The 22,053-nt window shown below is 42.1% G+C and overlaps 1 protein-coding gene and 1 long non-coding RNA gene across 2 annotated transcripts in view; one reads left to right on the forward strand and one right to left on the reverse strand.

The window, feature by feature from the left end:
• The window catches only part of LOC149456531 (uncharacterized), a 187,836-nt gene that overhangs the window by 159,703 nt on the left and 6,080 nt on the right, over window positions 1–22,053 (forward strand). The window contains exon 3 of the mRNA XM_089684983.1: window positions 20,484–20,540. Coding sequence (XP_089541109.1) covers window positions 20,484–20,540 — 57 coding nt within the window. The remainder of the gene's footprint in view (window positions 1–20,483; window positions 20,541–22,053) is intronic.
• LOC149456533 (uncharacterized) overlaps window positions 1–22,053 on the reverse strand; it is a 70,915-nt gene that overhangs the window by 39,313 nt on the left and 9,549 nt on the right. The gene's annotated exons all lie outside the window — the stretch shown is intronic.

The following is a 22,053-nucleotide window of genomic DNA, read 5'->3' on the forward strand; positions in this document are numbered from 1 at the left end:
GTGAAGAGACCTGAAAGTGGCACATGGCAGCAGAGTGTGGCGATGGAGACAGCAGCAATGGGAGGCCGTACAGGGACCCATGAGAGACTCTGGACTTGGCAGCAGCATGAGGAGGCGGTATATAGGGGCCCATGGCAGATTAGGGGCCTGGCAGCAGCTATGTGAGGCCCGTTATCTTGCAGCACCCTATGTCAAAAAATTAAACACACCAGCAGTGTGAAGAGACCTGAAAGTGGCACATGGCAGCAGAGTGTGGCGATGGAGACAGCAGCAATGGGAGGCCGTACAGGGACCCATGAGAGACTCTAGACTTGGCAGCAGCATGAGGAGGCGGTATATAGGGGCCCATGGCAGATTAGGGGCCTGGCAGCAGCTATGTGAGGCCCGTAATCTGCCTGCACCCTATGTCAAAAAATTAAACACACCAGCAGTGTGAAGAGACCTGAAAGTGGCACATGGCAGCAGAGTGTGGCGATGGAGACAGCAGCAATGGGAGGCCGTACAGGGACCCATGAGAGACTCTGGACTTGGCAGCAGCATGAGGAGGCGGTATATAGGGGCCCATGGCAGATTAGGGGCCTGGCAGCAGCTATGTGAGGCCCGTAATCTGCCTGCACCCTATGTCAAAAAATTAAACACACCAGCAGTGTGAAGAGACCTGAAAGTGGCACATGGCAGCAGAGTGTGGCGATGGAGACAGCAGCAATGGGAGGCCGTACAGGGACCCATGAGAGACTCTAGACTTGGCAGCAGCATGAGGAGGCGGTATATAGGGGCCCATGGCAGATTAGGGGCCTGGCAGCAGCTATGTGAGGCCCGTAATCTGCCTGCACCCTATGTCAAAAAATTTAACACACCAGCAGTGTGAAGAGACCTGAAAGTGGCACATGGCAGCAGAGTGTGGCGATGGAGACAGCAGCAATGGGAGGCCGTACAGGGACCCATGAGAGACTCTAGACTTGGCAGCAGCATGAGGAGGCGGTTTATAGGGGCCCATGGCAGATTAGGGGCCTGGCAGCAGCTATGTGAGGCCCGTAATCTGCCTGCACCCTATGTCAAAAAATTTAACACACCAGCAGTGTGAAGAGACCTGAAAGTGGCACATGGCAGCAGAGTGTGGCGATGGAGACAGCAGCAATGGGAGGCCGTACAGGGACCCATGAGAGACTCTGGACTTGGCAGCAGCATGAGGAGGCGGTATATAGGGGCCCATGGCAGATTAGGGGCCTGGCAGCAGCTATGTGAGGCCCGTAATCTGCCTGCACCCTATGTCAAAAAATTAAACACACCAGCAGTGTGAAGAGACCTGAAAGTGGCACATGGCAGCAGAGTGTGGCGATGGAGACAGCAGCAATGGGAGGCCGTACAGGGACCCATGAGAGACTCTGGACCTAGCAGCAGCATGAGGAGGCGGTATATAGGGGCCTATGGCAGATTAGGGGCCTGGCAGCAGCTATAGGAGGCCCGTAATCTGCCAGCACCCTATGTCAAAAAATTAAACACACCAGCAGTGTGAGGAGACCTGAAAGTGGCACATGTTTGAGGCATGATTCATGGCGGATTTAGTCAGTTGTGTCAGGAACTGGTGGTTTGAAATCCAGACTAATCCACGCCTGATTCATTTTCACAAACGTGAGTCTCTCCACACTTTGGGTGGACAGTCGTGTCCTCCGCGGAGTTACAATACCTCCTGCCGCACTAAACACGCGCTCCGATGCCACGCTACTGGCCGGGCATGACAGCCTTTCAAGGGCAAATTCAGCTAGTTGGGGCCAAAGGTCAAGTTTCGTTGCCCAGTAGTCAAGGGGATTGTCTACCTCGGTTGGCAGGGTGCTGTCCAAGTAGGCCCAAGCCTGTTGTTTGAGCTCCTGCTCCAGGTCCACCTGATGCTGCTGCTGCTGCTGCGGCTGGTTAGTAGTTTCCTCACTGCGCTGGTGAAGAAAGCTACTCATCATCGACTGCAGACTGAGGCAGCCACTGCTGGTGGAGCTGCCACTGCTCCTACCACCCCACCCCTCCCCTGCTGCCATGCCAGCGGAACGCGAGCGCACAGGGCCCACAGTGTCTGAGGATGGACGTTGGCGCACAAAGGCAGAGACCAACTGACTACATAGGTGGTTTTTATAGTACGTAATTTTGGCCTCCCTCTCAGCAGGTGTGAAAAAGGCCACCATTTTGGACCGGTAGCGAGGGTCCAACAAGGTGGACAGCCAAAAGTCATCCCTCTGTCTGATGGTTATTATTCGGCTGTCGCTACGCAAGCAACCGAGCATGCTATGGGCCATTTGTGCCAAGGAATGCGAGGGACTCCCTGCCTCCATCTCCACAGCATACTGCCACGGTGCGTCTGGGTCCTCTGTCTCCTCCTCCTCCTCCTCTACCAGATGCTCCTGCTCCTCCACTCCTGTCCGCTGAGTGGAAAAACCACCCATTTCACTCAATAATTCCTGAGCACAAATGTCCTCCTCTACCTCCTCCTCTTCTTCCTGTCCTGCCCCCACAGGGGTCATGTGGCGTTGAGATCTGTGCGCCACGTCTACCGCACCCTGACCAGCCATTGTTAACAGCATTTGTTCCAGGACGTGCAACAGAGGAATGACGTCGTTCATCCCATAGTCCTGCCGACTCACGAATAGCGTGGCCTCCTCAAAGGGCCTGAGCAAGCGGCAGGTGTCACGCATGAGCTGCCAATGGCTGACATCTAAGTTACACAGGGGAGTACCTTTATCCGCTTGTAACATCAGGAAATCGGTGATGGCCTTTCGCTGCTCGTAAAGGCGGTCTAACATGTGTAGGGTTGAATTCCACCTTGTTGCAACGTCGCAGATCAGGCGATGCTGTGGAATTCCGTTCTGCCGCTGCAGCTCAATGAGGGTGTTCTTTGCGGTGTAGGAATGGCTGAAATGCATGCACAGTTTACGTGACATTTTAAGGATGTCTTGCAGTGGGATGGTGGATTTTAGGAACCGCTTGACAACCAGATTGAACACGTGAGCCATGCATGGCGCATGGCACAACCTTCCTTGACGCAGAGCAGACACCATGTTCTTTCCGTTGTCAGTCAACATGGTTCCGATTTTTAGTTTGCGCGGAGACAGCCATCTGTCGATTTCTCTGTTCATTACACTCAGCAGTTCCTCCCCTGTGTGACTACGTTCGCCAAGGCATACCAGGTGCAGCACAGCGTGACACCGTTGCGCCCTGCACATGTGATATGCCGGTCGGGTAATGGGACTTGGCACGGGGGTGGCGGCTGAGGACACGGCGGAAAAAGAGGTGGTAGAGGCGGACATGCTTGCTGGACCAAGGACGTGCAAACGTGGAGGCAAAAGCGTCGTGACCTGTCCAAGTTGCTGGTGCGGCTGTGCCGGCACCACGCTCACCCAGTGGGCCGTAAATGACATGTACTGTCCCTGACCGTAGTTACAGCTCCACACGTCGGCGCTGCCGTGCACTTTGGCAGAGACCGACATGCTCAAAGACTGGCCCACCATCTCTTCTACATGTGAATGCAGGGCTGGCACTGCCTTTTGGGCAAAGAAATGACGGCTTGGCACTCTCCACCGCGGCGCGGCACAAGCCATCATTTCTCGGAAAGGTGCTGAGTCCACCAGTTGGAAAGGGAGGGACTGCAGCACCAGCAACTTGGACAGGAGGACGTTCAGCTTTTGCACCGTCGGGTGCGTGCTCGCAAACTGTTGTCTCTTGGATACGGATTCCAAGAAAGACTGTTGACGGAATCCGAGAAGAGGAGTAGCAGGAGAAGGAGCATCTGAACGAGCGGAAGATGCCAACGAGCGACAACTCCCCTCAGCAGAGGTGTTGGAGCCTTGACTGGCTGATAGAGGGCGATTGACGACGTCGGGTGACGGAGCAAGTAACGGAGCGGGTGATGGAGCGGGGGCTGGGGCAGGCAGAACCGCCGTATGTTTATCACGGTTTTCCCAGGCCACCGAATGGTGACGCTGCATATGCTGACGCAACGCTGTAGTCCCAACATGTAACAATTCTCTGGCACTCAGTAACAATTCTGTCTGTCCCTGAGTAACAATTCTCTGGCACTCAGTAACAATTCTGTCTGTCCCTGAGTAACAATTCTCTGGCACTCAGTAACAATTCTGTCTGTCCCTGAGTAACAATTCTCTGGCACTCAGTAACAATTCTGTGTCTGTGCGAGTAACAATTCTGTGTCTGTGCAAGTAACAATTTTGTGTCTGTGCGAGTAACAATTCTCTGGCACTCAGTAACAATTCTGTCTGTCCCTGAGTAACAATTCTCTGGCACTCAGTAACAATTCTGTCTGTCCCTGAGTAACAATTCTCTGGCACTCAGTAACAATTCTGTCTGTCCCTGAGTATGAATTCTGTGGCCCTGAGTAACAATTCTGTGTCTGTGCGAGTAACAATTCTGTGTCTGTGCAAGTAACAATTTTGTGTCTGTGCGAGTAACAATTCTCTGGCACTCAGTAACAATTCTGTCTGTCCCTGAGTAACAATTCTCTGGCACTCAGTAACAATTCTGTCTGTCCCTGAGTAACAATTCTCTGGCACTCAGTAACAATTCTGTCTGTCCCTGAGTAACAATTCTCTGGCACTCAGTAACAATTCTGTCTGTCCCTGAGTAACAATTCTCTGGCACTCAGTAACAATTCTGTCTGTCCCTGAGTATGAATTCTGTGGCCCTGAGTAACAATTCTGTGTCTGTGCGAGTAACAATTCTGTGTCTGTGCAAGTAACAATTTTGTGTCTGTGCGAGTAACAATTCTCTGGCACTCAGTAACAATTCTGTCTGTCCCTGAGTAACAATTCTCTGGCACTCAGTAACAATTCTGTCTGTCCCTGAGTAACAATTCTCTGGCACTCAGTAACAATTCTGTCTGTCCCTGAGTAACAATTCTCTGGCACTCAGTAACAATTCTGTCTGTCCCTGAGTAACAATTCTCTGGCACTCAGTAACAATTCTGTCTGTCCCTGAGTAACAATTCTCTGGCACTCAGTAACAATTCTGTCTGTCCCTGAGTAACAATTCTGTCTGTCCCTGAGAATGAATTCTGTGGCCCTGAGTAAGAATTCTCTGGCACTCAGTAACAATTCTGTCTGTCCCTGAGTAACAATTCTCTGGCACTCAGTAACAATTCTGTCTGTCCCTGAGTAAAAATTCTGTGGCCCTAATAACGTTTCTGTGGCCCTAAGTAACAATTCTCTGGCACTGAGTGAAAATTCTGTCTGTCCCTGAGTATGAATTCTGTGGCCCTAACTAGCGTTTCTTTGTCCCTAAATAACGATTCTGTGGCCCTCATTAACAAGTCTGTGTCCCTGAGTAATGGTTCTCTGTCCCTAAGTAACTTCTCTCTGTCCCCAATTCTCGTTTCTGTGGCCCTAACTCTGTCCCTGTCCCTAGTACAGAGCGGTCTGCCTCTGTTCAATGACTGCAGGCAAATGAAGATTTCCAAAATGGCCGCTATATATACCTCGACCATTACACAGTGCTGGCTGGCTGGCTGCTGATTGGCTGATGCGATCACATGTCGTTGAGGAATGCATTATGGGGCAGCGCGCCTTGTCTGCGTGCCTTCCCCGACATCCCCGCTCCGTCGCCGCACATGTCAGCCGCCATTTTCGGAAAAATTTCGATTCGCGCGTCCGAATTAGGCTGTTTTTCGGATTCGGCACGAATCGAAATTTTTCCGATATTCGACTCGAATTCCACTTCGATACTTCGATTCGCTCATCTCTAGTGGCTACATTTGTTGATTTTATGATGCACTTTATTGTAGCCCTGTTATAGTTGTGTTTTAATTTTATTTTATAGTGCTACACTTTGTTTTACTATTGTCATTTGGATTAGTATCAAAATCCTTAGCGTTTAGCTGCTTTATAGTGTATGGACAACTAAGTGCAGGGTTTTCTTTTCTTTTTTGATTTCTATCTATAAACTAACTGCCCTCCCCAGTCCAACAGCATTAAAGAGTGCCCGGCTAAAAAATTCACACAATACCAGCAGGACAGATTTAATTTTTGTTTGCTTGAGTTTACTTCACAATTAATGAGGTATTTCTGGTGTTTGTTGCATGGTGTATGGTTTAAGAACCCCAAAAAGACAGCCCTGCTTGAGCTGACCAGACACCAAGCTTCAGGAATGTGGGGGGTTAGGGGGGCATCAGCTATATATGGTCATTACCATATTTGTCAATTTCTTAAGACCCAGATCCTTTGTTTAAATTCATCTGGGAACTATCAGTTATGACATGGAGTCTGTCAGGGTCAAATCGTCCAGAGTGGCCACCATTTTTCTTTTGATGTGTTGTAGGGATCATTGTTCATAGGATTTAAAAAAAAAAATGTAAAATGTTTGGTCTGTTTATTTGCACACAAACGTTTTGTGAAGGAGTAGCCAGGGGAATTATGTACCTTTCGCTTATTCATGTAAAGGGGCCTCCAGATTTCTAATAGTTCCCCCAGCTGCAAAATCCCACATCTACTGGACAGGGATGTGGGGAAGAGGCCCTTGTCGTCATTGACATAGGGATACTGTGCTTTGCTAAGGCCTCCCTGGCAAGGTACCCTTGTCCTTGTTGAGCGCATGTAACCTGGTAAGGTTCAGGAGTATTGGCTGCACTCTCCCCCCTCCCCCATTCCTGGCCAGCCATGCAGTATGATCAGAAAAGGGCCTGGTGTTGATTTAAATTTTTCATATCCATGTTAAAATCTGATTTTTTTGCTAGGAAATTACTTAGAACCCAAAACCATTCTACATTTTCTGAAAGCAGATGTTGTAGAGAATAAAATGTTGGTAGCTGCAATTTTATGTCACATAACATTTGCACAGCCATTTCAGAAAAAATACACTAAAATTACTTTTAGTGTGCACAAACACAATATAATATCCACTTTTTAGTTAGAATATAAAAGATGATGTTGCATTGCGTAAATAGATACCAAGCATGTCAAGACTTAAAATTGTGTGCACCCATGAAACGGCAAAAAACTATGGTACCTAACATTTTCAATAGGTGACTTCGTAAAAGCCTTTACAGATTACCAGTGTAGAGTTAATCATCAATGATGGCCCCAGAACTACCACTCTCACTCACATTCACAGCGATACTTCACATGTGGGGTGCAATTGCTGTTTAAATATGCATTATGCATATGGGTATCCAATCGGGGGCTTTTATATTTTTGTTTTACCTATTTGATTTTTTTTAATATACTTTTTACATTTTTTCTTCTTTTAACTTTATTGCTATAATAAAAGGGCTAGGAGGGAATCACGTACTTAGGAATCATACTACTAACCGATCTGGGAGATTTATATGAGAAATTTTGCTCCCTTGGTCAAAGATATTGTCCACAACCTACTACGTTGACAGTCCCAACCCCTCTCCAGGTTTGGTAGGGCAGCGGTGATAAAATGAATGTTTTGCCTCGCGTATTGTGTGTGATGCAGACCATTCAGATTTCTTTACCCAAATCCTTTTTTACACAGCTTCGGACACAATTTAGTAGATTCATTTGGAACAAAAAAGCTCCTCGTATAGCCTTGGATTACTTATCTCTGCCGAAAGCTAGGGGAGGGCTCAGGTTGCCTAATCTTCATAAATATTTTTGGGCCATCCACCTGGCTAGAAAAGTGGATTGGTCAGTTTATGGTCAGTCTACGAACTGGGTGGGATTGGAACAAGGGCAAGGGAACGAGATCTGAACTGTTCTTTTAGTGATGAAGAATGGGAACATATTCATTTGTTGGCGCATAAAAACTCCCTTAATGTCTTGGTACAAGAAAACACGTATAAATTGAAGTCTAGATGGTATAGGGTGCCTCAGACTATCCACAAATTTTCCCCATTGACAGCAGATAGGTGTTGGAGGTGTTTATCGGCGGTGGGTTCATTTCTCCATATATGGTGGTCCTGCCCCCTTCTTTCCACTTTCTGGTATATGGTATACGATATTATTGTACAAGTGACCGAAGAAGCAATAACATTCCCTGGCTCAATACCTCCTTCATGTGACTACTCATTTAATGGCTACAAGAGACCATTAGCATCACACATGATTAATGCTGCTCGAATGTGCAATCCTTTGCTTTGGAAGACTGGGAGAGTTCCAAGTCTGAGGGATTGGTTTGGTAGACTGAATAGGATAGCTGACCTGGAGGAATTGATTTATATTTCTCAGTATCGAATAACTTCTTATCACTCTACCTGGGCATGTTGGATCCATTTTCTGACCACTGATTTGTACAAACAAATTATGACCTGAATGTGTTGACCGGGTTCTCTTTTCTCTGTTTATTCTTTGCTGGTCTCCATGGGGTGCTCCTCATGTTGGACTTTGAAGTGATGGGGGTTTTGCTATGGGGGCAAATGTCATTATGGAAATACTTAGGGGACCCTGAGCAGGCGGAGCAAAATGTTGCTTTCCATATTACTGGGTTGTCTCAATTTATCCTTCTGGATAGTGGATAGCTCTGCGAATACATGGAGCTTGAGTGTATGAGGGAGCTGTCGATTCTGAGCTGACAGGATCTCCTCCCCCCCCCCCCCCCGTGTGACTGGGTTACCCCACTTATTTTTTTATTTTCCTTTTTTCCTTTTCTCCATTCCCCCCCCCCCTTTTTTTTGGCTCTCGCCTCCCCTTCCTCCCTTTTTTTTTTGGGCAGGTGACAGGTACTCTTTATGGAGACATCAGGGTTATATAAGACCAACATGTCTCCCCAGCCTTCCAAAGCAGCTAAACAAGCAAAGATCATGCTTGACTTATCAGCCATATGTTCCTCCATCTCTTCTGTGTGAAGCCATCCCAGCCATTTATTGTTGTCTCAGGCTCCCTGGAGGAACTGGAGATCACATGAACTACTGCAGGTGGGGGTGGGGAATCTTTCTCAGTACTGTTAAAGTGATCACTGGCTGTAAGAAATAATATCATGATCATAGCTGCAGCTGCAGCCATTATCTTGGTATAACCACTTGCTTACAACCCGTATATACAGTATACATACTACAGTCAGAAATTGGTCAGAATCGATACCAGACCCTTATTAAAGATAAGGGTGTGGCACAGGTTTTGGGGGTGCCACAATTATTGGGGTTACCTATTAAACCCATGCCAGACCCAGGATCCCCTGTGATGTCATTGAGTAATAATGATCATAATGAGGGGAGTCATGTTGCATGGGGTTTGCCCTTAAAGGTTTGTAACTCGACTTTTATGGGAAAACGTATTGGGAAAAATAATATAGTATATACAATTGCGACACAAGCCATATTGTAATATAACATTATCTGCAGCTCTGTAAGCATCTGTGCACAGATGGTATATGTAATGCCTCCCAAAATGTAGTTTCCTGCTTGTGTGATTGGGTCACTGATTTTCTCAGCAGTCTTCACTAAGATAAAAGTCAGATTTTGGGAATCCTCTGCAACAACGATTTCACTTTTGGTAAGATATTCCCAAAGGGTTAATCACATCTAAACAGATTCAGACCTTGCCACCTTCCTCATTGGAAGCCTGCAAGTGCAGCAGCTGATCAGCAATGAAAAGGTCACTCCCATTCACATTCAATTTGCACATGGACACCAACATACAAAGAGCTATTTTTTTAGACTAACAAAAGGTAGGAGTCTGCAGCAAAGTTTGTTAAAATCCCTGCAATGTATATAGATCACCCAGAGGGGAATGTTTTATCTCAACAAAAGAGTTACTTTTTAAAATCCTTACCAGATCCTCCCTGATCAAGGAAAGGGTATGGTATAGATGAAAGGAGTTCTAGAAACTGTCTACAACTGGAACAAACTGCCTGGGAAATGTTTTTTTACCAGAAATATAACTCTTTCATGCCTGAATGTAAAATAAATCTTAAGGCCTGAACCCAGTTTTGCAGCCTTGGCATTTGTTTGTAAACCTATGCATATAATTACAACTACTTGTCTATGCAGGTGAATTATAGCTTGTTTTTTCAGGGTAAATTGAACCATCATTTGGTGATAAATGGTAATGGATATCTTCTGATTTTTATAATCAAAGGAAAATAAATAAATAATTACTTTTAGCTGTACATTTCTTGCCGTTACTATAACCCACCACCAAAATAACCCTGAAATAATTTCTCTTATTCCTGACGTTGGTGATAACACATATGTATATACTAATTGTTGTTTGTACCTGTAGCAGAGCCAAGAAAGGCATTTCACTTAATTAAGCCTCCTTTACATACTAAAACTAACACTGACACAAAATAAAAAAAGTTTTTGCATCCCACCTAAAATACACTGATCCTGACTTTTCACCATTCAGTTGATCCTGCTCATGGCCCTTGACTCTGCCCATGACCTTTGGCCCTGTTCATGACCTAACACTAACCCTGTCACTAACCTAGATCAAGGAATGATTTAGCCATTTTATCTTTTTTTTTATTTATCCGACAGTACAAGGGAATGTTTTATTGAGTGATCACTGTGATAACCAATCCTTTTAGTCAATCATGTGATGGCATGGTCTTCCCAGCTCCCGATCATTAGTAGGAGAGAAGGCGCTGACTGTGACAGCCCAGGCTCCATGCTGAGAGCACACTATGGAGTGCATTTCCAGCACAAATGTCAAGTGCATACATGCAAAGCTTAGACAAAATTCACACTTCTGCAACACTGCATAAAGGTGTAAGCACAGTGTAAATGATTAAAACAATATTTTTTCTTTATCAATGTCAATATTGCTTTAGTAAATTGTATACAATTTACAGGTGTGTCACTTCACAAGCAGGTTAGGACATCCCTCTAGGATGTTGTTTATAGGAATTGTACATTTCTAGTGGTTCACTTTAAGCATTAATACATTTTTTTTTTTGGATTGGGACATGTCCCCTTGGGCAGTGCAAAGTTCCTTAAGCCCTTTGTTTGACAATTCTGTGCCTATTAGCCTTGAAAATAGTTAAAATTGATTTTGAAGACTCGGCTCCCATTGGCGTTAATATGGTTGAATTAAAACCCAAATACATTTCTCATCATTATTCTTGAACTAAGATTCTGGAGAGTTGTCTCCTGGGCACACTAACAATGAGATTTCTGCACTGAATTTCCAAGCTATACCCCAGCCCTGGATTGTTCCTTTCCATTGGCATATCCACAATGTGTGAAATGCTTTTAATGCGCTCGCAGTGGGGATATAGTGGGTGCAGTGCACACTGGATACTACCAGGGTGACCTGGTGCAATATACAATGCTGTGGAGGGTTCTTTTTATAGCCAGCCACTGAACACAAGAGTTCAGTGGACTTATTTTATTATTATTATTATTATTATACAGGATTTATATAGCGCCAATAGTTTGCTCAGAGCTGGCTTTTGTACAGCCAGCCACTTCTGACCACTAATACCTCTGACCACATTTTTTAACTGATTGATAAGTAGTTATTATTTTATGATGTTCTCATTTGAGGTAGACTGAAAAGCATAAGTAATGGAAGGGTTTTCATTTTTCAAACAACAGTGCCGAGTGTTGTACATGTCTGGGAGACTCAGATGTTATATCACCATGCTCCTTTACGACCCTCCTACTGTTAACACAATCTGGCCAAACCCAGCATCTGGTGTGACGTGGTGCTTTATTACTGAAAATAATTTTTTGTAGTGGGGGGGTGGTATTAAAACAATTACTCATGTAGGTCGCTGAAGTGCATTGCATGGATCGTTTTTGTTGCTCAAAAGGGACCCATCTTATGAATATATCCACAGGCCCACTGCTTTCACACATTTCCCCTTTCCAGCTGCCCATCTGTCAAATCCATCAATGGGCCCTAAATATTCCTATGCAAGCTTTGGCTTTCTGAAAGTTAAAACTTGCATAGTGTGAAGCATGCTCTCACTGCTCTCATATGACTGACTTTTGGCCTGGTGATTGGCTAGTTAGGTTTGGCACACTGAATTCTTGGGTAGAGGAAGTGTAGCATGTTCTCCATATCCATGGGCAGGCAGCTAATGGTATCTCCTGTGCAGGCTTTGATTCAGTTTAGTGTTGACTTTGATGGGTGTGTTTCAAACTTATTGCCCTGCTGAATAGGAGGCTATAGGAATGACAGGACCTCAGAACATAAGGTAGGATTTTGAAGTGTGAAGGGATTTGGAGGCAATAAACATTCTTTTTCGCTTTGGATAGAGTGTACAAGGTATAGAATGTCTGTTGGGTTTTAAATTGTGTCTGTCAACTGGATGAGATTTTGATGTCATGTTTACAGTATGTGAACCCTCACCATGGTAAACAACCCATTCAAATTAAAATAAGAAAACATTTATGAATATATTTAAAAAACTTATAAATACCTTTTTATTATTTTTTATAAGTGATCACATATTCTCTGTTCTCAGTTGCATAAGGAGCTTGGAGAGGTGGGGGTGGACGAAGAGAAGTACACTGATCTGTTCAGGGGGGCATCTCAGCAGAAGTCTTGGTCACTGGAGGACAGGAAGGCTGTTTTCCCAGCACAGCCAGAAAACTGACCACACTGAGATGGATGCCTAGTGTGGGTCAGTTTGAAATAGGAGAGCAGGGAAACTGGCAGGAACACCAGCACTTTCACACAAAGGAGACAATACAAAGAAAATAGAGAGCTCTTTAATACAAGTACATGGTACAACAGAGATTGTAAGCTCTAACGAGCAGGGCCTTCTATTTCCTCTTGTACCAAATTGTATTATAACTGTAATGTCTACCTTCATTTTCTAAAGCTCTGCGCAAACTGTTGGCGCTATGTAAATCCTGTATAATAATAATAATAATAATATAATGATAATATCAGGAATATGAAATGTTGGGGTAACATATTCTACTGTATAAGCAATGTCTGTTTCCTTGAAGGCAAGATTTCCCTTCATTCCTTGTTTTTTTTCCAGCTCCTACACAAGTTAGGAGAAACCTCCCCATTAGAAAAAAAACAGACAGCAAAAAACCTTGAGAGGTTCTAAACCTTCCACATTCTACTAGAAAAATTATCATTGTCTCCTTTGGGGCTTTCTGTTTTCCTGTCAACCATAAAGCAATTGTTTTCTATGTGCCCTGTGTTCACACCATACATGTGCAGTGGTGTGCAAAAAAGTGCTACTCAGCAACATGGTATGAACAAGTCCTAAAGCTATATTGCAGTCAAACATTAATGGCTTCTCAACTGCCCTATAGCAGAAGTGCAGGTCAGCAGGAATGCACAAAATCACATCGGAGCTGACAGGGGAGAGGTCTGTGTGTAAACAACACAGATCTCTCCCGTCAGCACGGACATTCTGCTTTGTATTGCTCTACACAGCAGAACAATACAAAGCAGCATGTCTACATAGTAAAACACACACAGCACACTATGTAAAACACAACACAGCCCTCTGTTAACTCTTTGATCACCCCAGATGTTAACTCCTTCCTGCCCAGTGTCATTAGTACAGTGACAGCGATTTTTATTAGCACTGATCACTGTTAGTGTCACTGAGCATGTCAATGGCAATTAGTCAGTTCCCACCCAGTGTCAGAATGCCCACCGCAGTCCCACAATAAGTTGCTGATCGCCGCCATTACTAGTAGAGAAAAATAAATTCCAGTATATATATCGCCATTTGTAGACGCTACAGTATAACTTTCACGTAAACCAATTAATTTACACATATTGGGATTTTTTTTATAGCAAAGACATGTAGTAGAATACATTTTGGCCTAAATTTATGAAGAAATTTGATTTTAAATTTTTTTTACTGGATATGTTTTATAGCAAAAAAGTCAACAATCTATTTTTTTTTCAAAATTGTCGGTCTTTTTTAGTTTATAGTGCAAAAAATAAAAACCGCAGGGGTGATCAAATACCACCAAAAGAAAGCTCTATTTGTGGGGAAAAAAATAACATACATTTAATTTATGTACAGCATTGCATGACCGCGCTATTATCAGTTAAAATAACGCAGTGAGCGTCTCATCGCAAAAAATGGCCTGGTCAGGAAGGGGGGTAAATCCTCTGGAGGGCAAGTGGTTAAAGTACAACATTTAAAAGATAAATATAGGTTAAGTAATATATATATATATATATATATATATATATTTGTACACACTATATTGTCAAATGTATTGGGACACCCCTCCAAATCATTGGATTCAGGTGTTCCAATCACCTCCATGGCCACAGATGTATAACATCAAGCACCTAGGCATGCAGACTGCTTCTACAAACATTTGTGAAAGAATGGGTCGCTCTCAGGAGCTCAGTGAATTTAAGTGTAGTACCGTTATAGGTTGCCACCTATGCAATAAGTCCATGTGTAAAATTTTCTTGCTACAGTCAAATGTTGTGGTATTATAACAAAGTGGAAGCAACTGGACACAACAGCAACTCAGAGACGAAGTGGTAGGCCACGTACAATGACAGAGCGGGATCAGCGCATGCTAAAGCACACAGTGCGCAGACATCACCAACTGTCTGCAGAGTTGAAAGCTAAAGATATCCAAACTTTGTGTGGCCTCAGTTTTGCACAACAACAGTGCGTAGAGAGCTTCATGGAATGGGTTTCCATGGCCGAGAAGCTGCATCCAAGCCTTACATCACCAAGAGCAATGCAAAGCGTCAGATCCAGTGGTGTAAAACACGCTGTCACTGGACTCTAGAGCAGTGGAGACGTGTTCTCTGGAGGGACAAATCACGCTTATCTGTTTGGCAATCCAATGGACATGTCTGGGTTTGGCAGTTGCCAGGAGAACAGTACTTGCTTGACTGCATTGCGCCAAGTGAAAAGTTTGGTGGAGGGGGGATTATGGTATGGGGTGGTTTTTCAGGGGTTGGGCTTGGCCTCTTAGTTCCAGTGAAGAGAACTCCTAAGGCGTCAGCATACCAAGACATTTTGGACAATTTCATGCTCTCAACTTTTTGGGAACAGTTTGGGGATGGCCCCTTCCTATTCCAACATGACTGCGCACCAGTGCACAAACCAAGGTCCATAAACACATGGATGAGCGAGTTTAGGGTGGAGGAACTTGACTGGCCTGCACAGTGCCCTGACCTCAACCTAATAGAACACCTTTGGGATGAATTAGAGTGGAGACTGAGAGCCAGGCCTTCTTGTCCAACATCAGTGCCTGAGCTAGCAAATGCACTTCTGGAAGAATGGTCAAACATTCCCATAGACACTTTCCTAATCCTTGTGGACAGTCTTCCCAGAAGAGTTGAAGCTGTTTTAGCTGCAAAGGGTGGGCCAACTCAATATTGAACCGTACGGACTGGGATGCTATTAAAGTTCATGTGTGTGTAAAGGCAGGCATCCTATTACTTTTGGCAATATATTGTATATATAGTGGATATAGCTTCAATCAGCTGTCTCTAAGACTGAGAACTGCTGATAGCTCAGTTCTCAGGGTTCCATGAGCAGAGAGCTGGTAACTGTCAGCCAGAGCTGTCTACTCTGCCCCTCCAGTGCTCATTGGAGTGCTGGGCTGTGGAGGAGACAGGAGCAGCTGGCTCAGACTCTCAATGGATTGCTTCAGCTGAAAACAGGTCAGAGAAGTGCAGATCAAACTGCACTCTTGTGATCCCCAGAAGAAGTATAGCTAAAAAAAAGTTTAACTATACTTCTCCTTTATAGCCCAATTCCAACCAAAATTGTTTTTCATTTTGCATAGAGTGAAGGAGGATTAAATCCTCTTTCAACTTTTTATTGCTCTTTGTCCCTGATTTGAAGCGTTTTCCTTGCACAAACAGAACATGATTTAAGGGACAATGGTGTGAAGAAATTCTTAGAGCATAAATTAGAACTAAATTGGGAAAACACTCATTTTATTTTGTAACATGGTATCACTCATATAGCATAGCTTAAAAAATTGCTAAAAAAATGACAAACTTCTTGGGTGATGATAATCAAAATGAAGTCTTGTAGCTTGTAAGGGCTATTGTCAAAGCTGCGCAATAAACCATTACTTTGGATAACATTGTCATCATCTTTGCCAATTTTTAATACTGAACTAGTCACTATGAATTTGGCTTTATACCAATAGCACTTAGTATCAGCTACTGTCTTAAAAATTGCTGCCTGCTTTTTACTAGCTCTTTTCTGAAAACACAAAAGCTGAAGTTCTTCTCTGATATGCAAAGGAGACTGGGGAGTTAATGTTAAACCCTAATTATTCCTGTCTGTTATTCCTGTCTGCACTGTGCTGGAAGAGCTCATTATCTGTTGTAAACTAGATTTGAATGCTGTCAATTGTCACTGTCACTAACAAAGGGTTAAAGATATAGATGCTCATCTTCTACATTATATTTTAAGAGAGGTGGTGTGTCCTTTTGTGTCAGTAGTGACAGATTGAGTTTTCTTTCATTTCAAATTGTTAAGAGCAGCTTGCAGGCTGTGCAGGGCCTGCTCAAAACAAACACCTAGAAAGGCAAGAAATATTATTTTTAAACTCTTTTTAGGTATGCTATGGGAATGGGAACACATTAAAAAAAAAATAAATATATATATATATATATATATATATATATATATATATAAATTATATATATATATATATATATATATATATATATATATATGCTTTTTTTAAAAAAAGTGTGACTGCAAAGTGGTTTAAATGGAATTATTTACTCATTTTACACACTCTACATGCTTTACATACTCAACAATCACATCAGTCCCTGCCCTCTAGGAACTTACAATCTAAGGTTCTTATGTCACATGCAAACATACACACACATACATACAAGAACCTGGAACCAATTACCTACCAGCATGTCTTCAGAGTTCCAGCCTTTTTGGTTTTTACCTTTATACATGCACCCGGAGAGAGCTATGTTTACTTATTACATGCTTTACTGCTCCTCTTCTTTAATTCAAGTCCATCGGTTTGCTCAGAATGACTGAAAATAATAGTCTCTTAGAGGCATATTTATAAAGAATCAAATGTGACTATTATCAAACATTCACTGGAAATGAATTATTCACAGTCAATAAAACGCATGCAGCTGGAAGATTCTCCAGCAGTAAATGTTTGGTAATAGTCAGATTCATTACTCATTATTATAAATATGCTTTTTAGTATTGCTTATCCTCTATTTCAGCAAAGATTCAGAAGGAAAGCTGACTGTATGCCTGACATACATGAAGCCACTAGAAGGAAAAGTTGAAGATTTGCATATTTAACAGCATAATAAAAATATAAGCCAAAAACATGCAAAACTGAAAAATGAAAGTCACATCAAAAGTTTATTGATAATCAGAAATTTGTACTTTAGTTTCTCTTTAGGTATTTATATTTTTGACTCCGACCTCTTTAATGAACACAGATATTATCGCTTTATTTACATTTAAAAAATGTTATTTATTAACTTTAATATTAATCAAAAAGAATAACTCTATTTGTTTAGTTGACATCTGCTGACATACTTTATTTTATCTTGCTTGAAAGATTAGAGGATTCAGATGTTTAATTAGAGTGACACATGCTTCTCCCTGTTTATAGACTGCAATACACTTTTTTAGGGAAGGAAGGTGGAGACAACTTACATATTCTCTCTAAATTTCAATATGCAGTACCCAATCCAGTTTTGAAGACTCAAAGGCTTATCCGAAAGCTTTTGAAATGTTAAACTTTATTTCTTCTTCTGAAGAACGTTTGATTTTAGTCTTTCAAGAATATTTAACCTTTTAAGTGCTGTCATTGAGGTAGTACATTATATTATGTTAATCATAATGAAAAAACAAATCTTTCAGAGCGGGTACCTGAAACAACAGATGATAAATATGATTTAAAATCCACCATTTCTTATCATGGTCTTTTCTTCTCATCACTGATCTACCCCACCTACCTTTTAAACTTAAAAGAAAGTAACACATCAGGAAGGCTTTGTGGCCAAACTTGCTTGTGAAATATGGCAGTAGGATATTGCACGGCAGGAAAAAAAGACTTGAACAGCTTTGAAGACATACACGTTTTCTATACTGAGGTAGCCAATAAAAAATATTATTTAACTGTATATTTTCCTGCTTCTATTGATGAATGCATTAAAAAGTACTCTGCTGCCAGGGGTATAGTGGTTGCATATTATATTGAAACTTCTAAGGTGATTCTGCATGCATCATTATACATAGTTTGGATACTGACATATCTAACGGTTGATGGCTATGCATGCTTGATCCAGTTATTTAAAAATAATTGCACAAACACGTGTTTTGCCTCCAGTGAACATGCATGTTTTTGGCCCATAGATGAAGGTAAGGGGAGCACCTGAGTCATATCCCAAGGAAAACAAAAACTTAGGGATCAGCCAGGGAAATCTCTCTTGTTTTTGATCACTTTGACCAGAGAATGCTTGGCCATGTTCAGCTGTAAGAGATTCTGAGGAGTGTACACAAACAAGCTGAATTACATATAGCCAGCCTTTACCCCACTACATGTTAAAATACTATGCTGAAAGAGATGCAGTGGTTTTATGTTGTTTTGAAACCTTTTATATTATTTTGGAACCTTTACAGTATAATTCACATGGATTAGTGATTACAGAGCTGAAGTGAAAACCTCCCAAAATTTGAGTATTCATTAACCTTTTCGATGCCAGGTCCGTACAGCGTACAGAACAAAAGCACTGCTTCCAGCTAGCCAGGTCCATACTCTGTACAGACCTGACATTCCTCCTTCTGCTATAAGCTCATGGTCACTTCAGTGACCCACCAGGTCAAACACAAGTAAGGGAGGGGAGGGAAATAACTGTCAGGATTGAGAGTGGGGGGGATGGTAAACATGTATTTACTAGCCCCCTTGCTTACCTGGATGAACATAGTGAGCGATCAGTACCAATCACTCCTATGTTCATTCATCACTGTGGCATAGTAAACAGTGTTTATTATGCCTCAGTTTATGAGGGAATAGGAGCATCTATATAGAGACCTGTATTCATCGATATGCATTGCATCTGAGTCTGTAGAGCTCTATCTTCAGTCCCTTTCTCTGTCCCAAAAAAAAAACATCAGGGGTCTGTTTAGACTTCTGATACACTATATTGCCAAAAGTATTGGGAAACCTGCCTTTACATGCACATGAACTTTAATGGCATCCCAATCTTAGTCCATAGGGTTCAATATTGAGCTGGCCCACCCTTTGCAGCTATAACAGCTTCAACTCTTCTGGGAAGGCTCCCCACAAGGTTTAGGAGTGTGTCTATGGGAATGTTTGAGCATTCTTGCAGAAGCACATTTGTGAGGCCAAGCACTGATGTCAGACAAGAAGGTCTGGCTCACAAGGATTGTTGACAAAGTCCGGAAGAGACGAAATGCGTCTAGGGCACGTGACGTTCCCGGAAGTGCTGCGGCAGCCATTTTGGATTCTGGAATCCCTGTGTGTTGGAGGTCTGGAGAGTAACGGTGCACTTCAGGTGTCCCCCAGAGCTACAAAGTGATAGTGCTGGATAGGAGTAGCAAGGGGGAATTACCTGGTGATTGGTGATTGGGAGACCCTCTACACACGGAAAGGGGATCGTATACTGGGCATGAGGAGTTTGATGCTGTCTTGCTGATCTTATCGTTTTTATATGTAAGTGGCTACAATAAATTTTATATATGATTATAATTCACATACTGATTCCTGGTCTGTTTGTGAGGTCCTGAGGAACAAGAGGATACCAATCTAAGGACACTCTGTACATATGTGGTTGATTACAAGCTGGAATCTGTTTGTTTTAGGGTAATTATGCACTTTATATATAGTTTGCAGTGATATTTATATATTTATTTATTTATTTTTTTTGCACATGAGTGCTGTGACACTGGAGTGTTTTTTTGCATGACATGATACACGTGTGGCACTTTATTTCTGGGATTTAAAAGGTAATATACTATGTTGAGATTTTGTTTTTTGAGGTATTTGAAGAGCACCTGTGATTGATTTGCATCTTCTTCAGTGGAGTAGGAAGCGTCTTCCTATCAAGAAATTGATCTTTGTTTGGACACATTATTTGGACACTTTGCATATTGGGACTTTATTTTATTTTTGTTCTTTTATATATATTTGATATTTTTTATTTTTGGGTAATCTCTTTGGGTCTTGATTTTTTCACTATAATTGTGGGTTTTTGGGTTTAGGTGTGCAGTCATGCTGGAACAGGAAGGGGCCATCCCCAAACTGTTCCCACAAAGTTGGAAGCATGAAATTGTTCAAAATGTCTTGGTATGCTGACGCCTTAAGATTTCTCTTCACTGGAACAAAGAAGCCAAGCCCAACCCCTGAAAAACAACCTAGATTAGAGTAAATTGTGTTTATTTACAGTTTTGCACACCTTCAGGTTTCACCATTTCATGAAAAATTTTAAATGGACAAATATTTGTTATGTACTAACTCAAACAATTTCATCTTTTATATTTAGTAGGAATTTAGCAGTAATTTTGTAAGTTTTGCTCTGTTAGCATCTGGGAATAAGGATTTTAGTGTATTTTTAGCAAAAATGCAAAATCATTAACACCTTCCTTTTATTTTACAGGTCATGCGCTTTCAGAAAATGTATGGTTTGGGGGGTCTTATTGAAACTTTGAAAGCTGTAAGTGAAAAATGATAACCTCAAATTTTTTTAGTAAATTGTGTTTATTTACAGTTTTGCCCACCTTTAGTTTTCACCATTTCACAAAAAGGCACAATTTAAAATGTAAACATAATTGTTATTTATTAACTCAATACAGTTTAGTCCAAATTTCAAACAGGGGGCTGGATCCCAAATGAAAATCTCTAAATACTAAACTACAAAATAAAACTCCCTGGTTAGATGACTACTGTTTAATATATTTATAAATCTGTTAAAGGGCATTCACATGTGATTTAATTCTCTGACCAATGTTTTGTGTGATAGTTTGAAGCTGGCCACCTGATATGTCAGTAAGACACAACAATATGTCTTGAATTATCAATACTTTAAACCACATATTAATGCATGTATGAATTTGAAACATTAATTAATTGATATTGAATTTACATATTATTTTGTCAATATGCACTTTATTTGCTGTGCCAGGAGGGCTTTTGGTCTAGTGTCCTTACAACAATAATACAAATCACAATACATTATTTTATATCACAACTTTTTGAGTATAAAATACAGAAGCAGGGGTGGACTGACCATTTGGAAACTCGGGCACTGCCCGAGGGCCCGGGGTCAGTAGGGGGCCCCATGAGATGCCCCTGGTACCTTTTTCATAGGCTTTTTTGAGTTTGGGCAAGGACACAGGGGCCCCATGATCCCCTATTGCCCGGGGGCCCCATGAGTTGTCAGTCCGCCCCTGTACAGAAGTATAAGAGATAAGTATTTGTGGTTAAATGAAAGTATAAAATGACTGAGGGATCCTTTGACCTATTAATGGGGGAGGGGAGGCAGAATAGTGAAATAGTGACTAGCACAGATGCCTTTCCTGACTTGGGTCCTTCTCATCAGGGAATTATCTGTGTTTTCTCCTAAAACCAAAAATATCAATACTTACTAGCACCTGACCAATCTAACCATACTGCATACTGTATGTGCTTTTATGATGGTGGAAGAAATTTCATAAAGTTAGTACCAACAATTACGTGAATGTCAATTTACTCTTTAAAGGACTAAAGGACAAGGTAAGATTATATAAATATGCAGTGTGTGTATATATATATATATATATATATATATATATATATACTGTATATATTTTATTACTAGGATTATTGAAAAGCCCTTAGCTCATTGGGGAAACCCAACTAAATCAGGAAGGCACTTATCACAGGGCTATAAGGGCTATTAAGCAATAGTTATCTGCACTTAGTTTGCTTTAACCCAGCTCACAGCTTTCTTTTGTATGAGTAGAAAAGGTCATTCAAAAAGATCCACTGACATTTGTTACACTAGCTCCCTCTCTTTCTCTGCAAAAATAACACGTTTAAAGTATATTTTTCTTCTACAACAAAAATGGTTTGCTGCTAGTGTAATAGTACTGTAGATCTGTTCTCGTCCCGTCCTCTGGTCTCAGTAATAACTGCCAAGTCAAGTGCAAGTATACACCACAAAACTCAGATATCAGCGTGCTCACTGT

Source organism: Staurois parvus, unplaced genomic scaffold, assembly GCF_062004578.1.
Source record: "Staurois parvus isolate SC_StPar_1 unplaced genomic scaffold, SC_StPar_1.0 ptg000361l, whole genome shotgun sequence".
NCBI lineage: Eukaryota > Metazoa > Chordata > Amphibia > Anura > Ranidae > Staurois > Staurois parvus.